The sequence below is a fragment of the Sardina pilchardus genome, chromosome 1 (genome assembly GCF_963854185.1).
Source record: "Sardina pilchardus chromosome 1, fSarPil1.1, whole genome shotgun sequence".
Taxonomy (NCBI): Eukaryota; Metazoa; Chordata; class Actinopteri; order Clupeiformes; family Clupeidae; genus Sardina; species Sardina pilchardus.
Genome location: NC_084994.1, coordinates 49,738,390 through 49,744,756, shown reverse-complemented (window position 1 = coordinate 49,744,756; position 6,367 = coordinate 49,738,390). Strand labels below are relative to the sequence as shown.

The 6,367-nt window shown below is 46.1% G+C and overlaps 1 protein-coding gene across 1 annotated transcript; it reads right to left on the bottom strand.

Moving 5' to 3' along the window:
• Positions 1–1,418: 1,418 nt before the first annotated feature.
• On the bottom strand, positions 1,419–4,717 carry klf1 (Kruppel like factor 1 (erythroid)). The gene is made up of 3 exons (XM_062548146.1): positions 4,428–4,717; positions 2,905–3,853; positions 1,419–2,713 (listed from the first exon to the last, which is right to left on the bottom strand). The coding sequence occupies exons 1-3, from the start codon at positions 4,500–4,502 to the stop codon at positions 2,538–2,540; spliced, it is 1,200 nt and encodes a 399-aa protein (XP_062404130.1). The 5' UTR covers positions 4,503–4,717; the 3' UTR covers positions 1,419–2,537.
• Positions 4,718–6,367: the final 1,650 nt, after the last annotated feature.

Below are 6,367 nucleotides of genomic sequence, written 5' to 3'. Positions count from 1 at the left end.
TTTTCCCCCGCATCTTGAAGGCAAGTACTTAAAAAAAGGGATTTTCCTTGAAAGGGTTCATTTTGGAACGTGAAACTTGAGATTGCAGATATGCGCACAAAATATGACGTTTGAAGATGAGTCACAAAGCTGAAGATAATCAGCCATTTTAGATGCCCTGCAGTGCAGATTTGGGTAAGGGCTGCGTGTTACCCTGTCAGCTCCAAACTGGCAGCCCAGTGCCTTTTCACATCAAGGTTCTGGTAAACATGGACAGTTTGGGGCAATTGCTCTGCTGCTAGCTTGGAGTTTAACACGGCTTTAAACTGCAGTTGGAGTCAGGAGTTTGAGTTTAAAACCGTGTTAAACTAGCGACAGAGCAATTGCTCCTTTAGGTTTAGGACGGTCGTGCAAAAATGTAATGGTGTGTAAAAAAGACTAAACACACAACACTGCCGGATTAAAATTAGAAATGGTCGATTCAAAACATGAATAAAAGCTTCTGATGAGTTTCGGCTTAAGTCTGGAACATTTGACATGGTCGTACACAAGCACAAGGATCATGGGAGACGTTATTTGTTGAATTATGCCCTTCTGAAAGCCCATTACCTGCCCTGAAAACAGGACTAAAGGAACAGCGTGTTTCAGTGAGGACAACAAACAGACCCATCTGGAGGAGACACCCTTCTCAAACCACACGCAAGAACACTGTCTTTATTCAGCAGGCCGACAGGCCGTCACTTCTGGGAAAAGCTCAGGCCATGTTTGTTATTCTTCTCTAAGCAAACTGGATTGTAACAGCAGTAGGTGGCTACCAGAGTGTCAGTTCAGCCACCACTGTAATTAGACGCTGTCTGTCTGCTTTCTACTGTTTAGAGACGCTCAGAGTCTCCAATATTCTCCATGTTGGTTTTCTCCATCGCAGTAGTATACCTAAAAATGTGCAGGACATATAGACCCCAGTAATCTATGAATACCATAATTTCCAGACTATTAGCCACGGATTATACATTGATTTTCTAAATTCTTCAGCTATGAGGTTAATCCATGGGGGCAGTTAATATGGTGTTAATATTGTTGTGTTTCCTGCGGCTTATACACAAGGCGGCTTATATGCATGAAATGACTGTATATCTGCCAAAATAGTTTGATCACATACCTCCTCACCTCACCTCACCTTGCTTGTGAATAGGCTTAGCTGTAAATGTACAAAGCCATATGAAATAAAGCGACACTGTATCATGTGATATAATGTGGATGAATCATTGTCCGTTGGGTTGCGTAATCTGAGACCCACCCTCCACCCCCTCTCTGAGAGCCTGCTGACTGCTGTTCACTCCTTTGATAAACAGGGATCACAGAGAGGAGACGGTCCACCCGCTCAGAGCCATGGCGCCATCTACTGGCCATTTGGAGAGGCCAATCAGTGTTACCCCACATTGTATCCTCAGTCCTTTATTTATTTGCAAAAGTATAGAAAACATAAAAAGAATACTTTATAAAATACATACAAAGCCATAACAAACACTTACTGTAGCATATTCTAAGGATAACAATTAATAAATAGAGACAGTTTCAACTGACAACTCTTAGTAATAAGTAAATATTTCACATAATAGACCTTGTGAAAAAATTATGAATAAATATGGAATAGATAATGCTAGGAAATGATTGGTGTAGTGGAAGGTATGGAAGGCACGGCTGTCTGTCTAGTTGTACAAACACCAACATCCAGTTCAACTGCATAGTTAGCATGCTAATCCATGTGTGCCACCAACTGTCTTTCCTATGTTTGCATGAACATTTTTAAAGTGTTATTTACTCTCAGCTGAAGGTATGTAAATGTATTAAAGTAAATTTCATCTAGATTAAATATATGAAAGAGGAATAGAGATTTTAAAAAGACACCTTATACTGTACATATTTGTTATTTTTGCAAAAAAAAAAAAAAAAAAGCCAGGGCTGAACCTACAGCTGCCATGATTCTTGTTCCGTGTGTGGCCATTTAGCATTTCAGGTGAGGGGCTTCATGTAGTGTTCAAAGCTACCTTTAGATAGGCTACGCTAAGCTGCTAGCTAGGGGGTGAGATCGTTCAGACTGAAGCTTCACGTTGCCCTGACCCGGCCCTGTAAATGAGCTGAACCAACTGTCTCTCAGCATGTGCCTTCTCAGGTCAGACTCTCCTCAGGTCCTCAGTGTGGCTGACCTGAGCACTCCTGCCTACCGTTTGCACTGCACTATAGAAAAGCCGTAGCTGAAATATAACGATATCATAGTCCGTCTACTGTACATTAATTAGTTGTTTGCTACATTGATAAGTCATGTATCATGTAGGATGTGAATTGACCTTTGGCTGGGTGTGTGCGTGTGTGTGGGTGTGGGAGTGTGTGCATGTGTTTTCATAGTATTACACTCACTTAATGTGTAATGTGTGCATGAGTGGTGTGTGATGTGTTTGTGTGTGTGTGTGTGTGTGTGTTTTTGTGTGTGTGTGTGTGTGTGTGTGTGTGTGTGTGTGTGTGTGTGTGTGTGTGTGTGTGCCCCATGCTGTTGGAGCTCATACGTGTCTCTTCATGTGCAGGGCCAGGTGGTCTGAGCGGGAGAAGGCTCTCTGGCACAGCATGCACTCGTAGGGCTTCTGGCCCGTGTGCTTGCGGAAGTGGCGCGTCAACTCATCCGAACGTGCAAATTTCCACCCGCAGCCCTCCCACGAGCACAGGTACGGTTTCTCACCTGTACGTGACCAAGAGACAAAAGCAAAATGGTAGATTATATGATTAGCTTCATAAATGATACGGCAGTCAAGAACTCGTATTTGGATGTTCAAACCGTTGGAAACCATTTTTCAGAAAAGGTTGACAAAATATCATTGCTACAGGTCACCTGTCTCACGTGACGAGGTGAAAGGTGCTCGTTGTCCCTACCTGTGTGAGTGCGCAGGTGTGCTTTGAGGTGGGAGCTCTTGGTGTAGGTCTTGCTGCAGCCGGGGTATTCACAGCTGTGCACGGCGGCCCTCTTCCTGGCCACCCCTTTGCGCCCGCGTTTCCCCTCCAGGCCCGTAGAGGGCACTGTGGAGTCGGGGAGCAAGCTGGTGGTGGAGGTGTAGACCCCTGCTGCCTGCCTGTGGACAAAAGCAGCAGGGCCCAGCTGGTGGGGGTACAGCTTTGGGTGGTGGTGGTAGTTTGGGTGGATGTTGTAGGCAGAGCGTTGGGAGTGAGCCACGGAGGCATCCGCATCCACAGACGCCACCGGGGGGAACCTGGAATCTGGGAACGCCATTATAGACGGAAGCTGAGGGAAGTAGCCGTAATCCCAGGACTTGACCTTGCCGAGTCCGGCGGCAGTGTGGTCATTTGGGCCCTCGGGGTTGTGTCCGAGGGGCACGCCGTACGGGTGTGTGCTGTCGGAGTGGAGCATGTACGGCTTCCCGTGCGGCTCTCCCAGGTAGCCCCCGTTGTAGAGCTCCGGTATGGAGCAGCTGACCGTCTCCTCGGGGGACAGCAGCTCGGCCATCAGGCTGCCGGTGCCGGCGTAGTGCCGGTCCAGCCCCACATGCTCCTTCAGCACCGCGCGCTCCTGGAGGCCCCCCTGGAACAGCCGGCCCTGAGCCGGGTCCTGAGCTGCTGCTGCTGCTGCTGCAGGGGGCCTCTGGGAGTTGCAGTCCTGACTGGTGCCCTGATCGGGCGACGTGCTGCCCCAGCTGGACAGTAAAAACTCCATGTCCCAGGCTGCACTGTGCTCGTCGTCCAGCTGGGCCTCCCTGAGGGCCGGCGGCAGGTCCTGCGGCTCAGCGCTGTGGAACTCGAGGAGTGACCTCCTGTCCTGAGCATCAAAGCCCATGGAGCCCAGTGAGCCATCCTCAAACCTCCACACCTAACGCCACACGGCACACGGCACACGGCACAGGAGAGAGCACCTTAGCACGACTTACAGTTACAGATCTCAGCGCCTTATTGGTAACCACCATGATGTATTTGTTGTAATGTGTGTTCCAAATTACAAATAAATCAGAGCAAAAGCATATGTGTGTATAGCAAAATATTGTATTTCATTTGAAATCTCTTTTAGTTAATTTAGTCTTGTTGACATGTTTCTATTACGGTTTTTTTTTCAGAACTGATAAGGACCTGCCATCTTTGCCGGCCTACATGCAGATTACCGTGACGTTAGAGGCCAACACAAATTGAGACTAAAAGAGTATGTTCATCATTCAAACAATATACCAATGTGACAGGTGTCATGTTCATGATATGCATGATCCCTGGTCAGAAAGATGACTTTAGACACTAGAAAGAAAGGCCCAGTAAGGCTACTTTAAACACCTCCCATGGAAGGAGAGGCCAACCGACCACCTTCAACAGTCCAAACCTAGAGAAAGGATGGAACCAGAGGAGAGAGAGTCCAAACCTAGAGAAAGGATGGAACCAGAGGAGAGAGAGTCACATACCTTCATGTCCTGGCTGGGGCTGGAGGAGTTTGAGAATGAGCTGAACGAGGGCAGTACAGCTTGAGTTGCAGCCATCCGCTTGGGCCTGCCAAAGTCTCAGGAAACTAGCAGGCAATGTGGTGCCGAGGAACTCGGGATGAAAACTTTTTTAAAAATGTAATTATACAAAGGTGCAATCACAAATGACTGTTGGGTATTATGCAATTGAGTGTGGCGAGTCCTCTTACAGTTATGTGTTGAGATACAGTTAAATACAGTTATTCCCCCGACTCTCTCTGTGAACCTGGGGCTCCTCCTCTCTCTATCTCGCTCACAAGATAGACCCCCACTGATGCCTTCTGTGGCACGGGGCGGGGTTTAAAAAGTGTGTTTCGTGCGTATTTGCATGTGTTTGTGTGTGTGTGTGTGTGTGTGTATGTGTGTGTGTGTGTGTGTGTGTGTGTGTGTGTGTGTGTGTGTGTGTGTTCGAGTAGCACAAGCATCACCTCTTGTCTGTTGCTCGTGTGTGTGAGCAGTGACCCAGCACATATGCTATCTGAAGTGAGCTGCAAGATCACTCTACCTTCCTGTTCAGTTTGTTTGACCCCAACCAAGAGAAATCAGACAACATGCCATTTAGACAACATGGCACTCTATTTCTGGCTAAATCTGGAAGGCTGAAGAAGGGAAGAATAGGTCTGAAAGGATTTTGAATAAGCATCCTCTAAAATTTGAATATTTGTTTCCTTAAGCACACAGCATATGTAAATATGGTAGAACTCCAAGTGTGTTTTACTAAGTAACCCTATGAGTGTGAAGTGACCAAACGGAAAGATTACAACAGCAGTACTATTTGCATATTGCTAATACTAGCAATATAGTCGACTTTTTTTATTCCTCTCAAACTTAACTGTTCAAATATAAAAATTGAGCACTGATTATACATCTACAATTCAACAATGATTTATTTGTCCCCAGTTGTGTTCTTCAATAGCATAAGTATGGGACTCTTTATAACAGAAAAGAACAGGAATATCTTTAGTTCTAGAGGATTCCAGCAGTGAGCAGTGTTAGGCTCAAGTCTGAATGGATACAGTAAATGAGTAAACAGCAGTTGCCTGATTAGCCATTATCTCTGCTGAGGCAAACCATATGTGTGAATGATCACTGGCCATATGAGTCTGAGGGCTCAAGTCATTCAGTTTAGTTTCAGATTGTACTTGCTATTTTATCACCATACTGTACAACAAATGGTCTCTGAGCTAATGTCACATAATGGTGTAATGTTCTATTAGTTATTTTAGAAAGAAACACTACTATTAATATAACCATAACCATAACACATATGCAGTACATCTTTTAATGTTTTTTTTTTTTATCTGTGGTCAATGTGCAAAAGTAGAATAGTTGGTGATCAACATGAATGGTATATAGCTCATCACAAACTGTATGAAAGTACATGGACTCATTTGGAATTATGAAATGGAGTACATTCATAGTTAGATATAAATGTGATCATGTCAAAACTGTAGCAGTTCAAAGAGTGTTCAGGATAAACATACAGCTTCACACACAGAGACAGACAAATACACCTACACACTGACTCTCATTCTGTGTGTGTGCGTGTGTGTGTGTGTGTGTGTGTGTGTGTGTGTGTGTGTGTGTGTGTGGGAAGAGACGTGGGCTTCTGAGAAGACCTGTGCGCGGCGGGTGATTATGGGCTGGCTGCTGTTTATCGGCGCGGGCGAGCTGATGCGAGACTGCTGTCCGAGGGCAGATAGCGGCGCGCTGCTCCTGACGCGGCCAGATCGCTGCGCTCATCGCAGATAAAGCGCCTCTCAGCTGCTCCTGCTGCACCAACCACCAGCCACCAGCACACACCAGCGCTCACCCTTTACGTTAGTGGTTTGGAGACACCTCCGGACCAAGTTTCCTTCTTACGTTATTTTCAGCAGTTAGGA

Coding starts and splice junctions, on each gene's coding strand:
- klf1 (XM_062548146.1), bottom strand. CDS start 4,502: ATGGCTGCAACTCAAGCTGTACTGCCCTCGTTCAGCTCATTCTCAAAC. Junction 3,854..4,427: donor GCCCCAGCCAGGACATGAAG/GTATGTGACTCT, acceptor GTGTGGCGTTAG/GTGTGGAGGTTTGAGGATGG. Junction 2,714..2,904: donor ACACCTGCGCACTCACACAG/GTAGGGACAACG, acceptor GGTCACGTACAG/GTGAGAAACCGTACCTGTGC.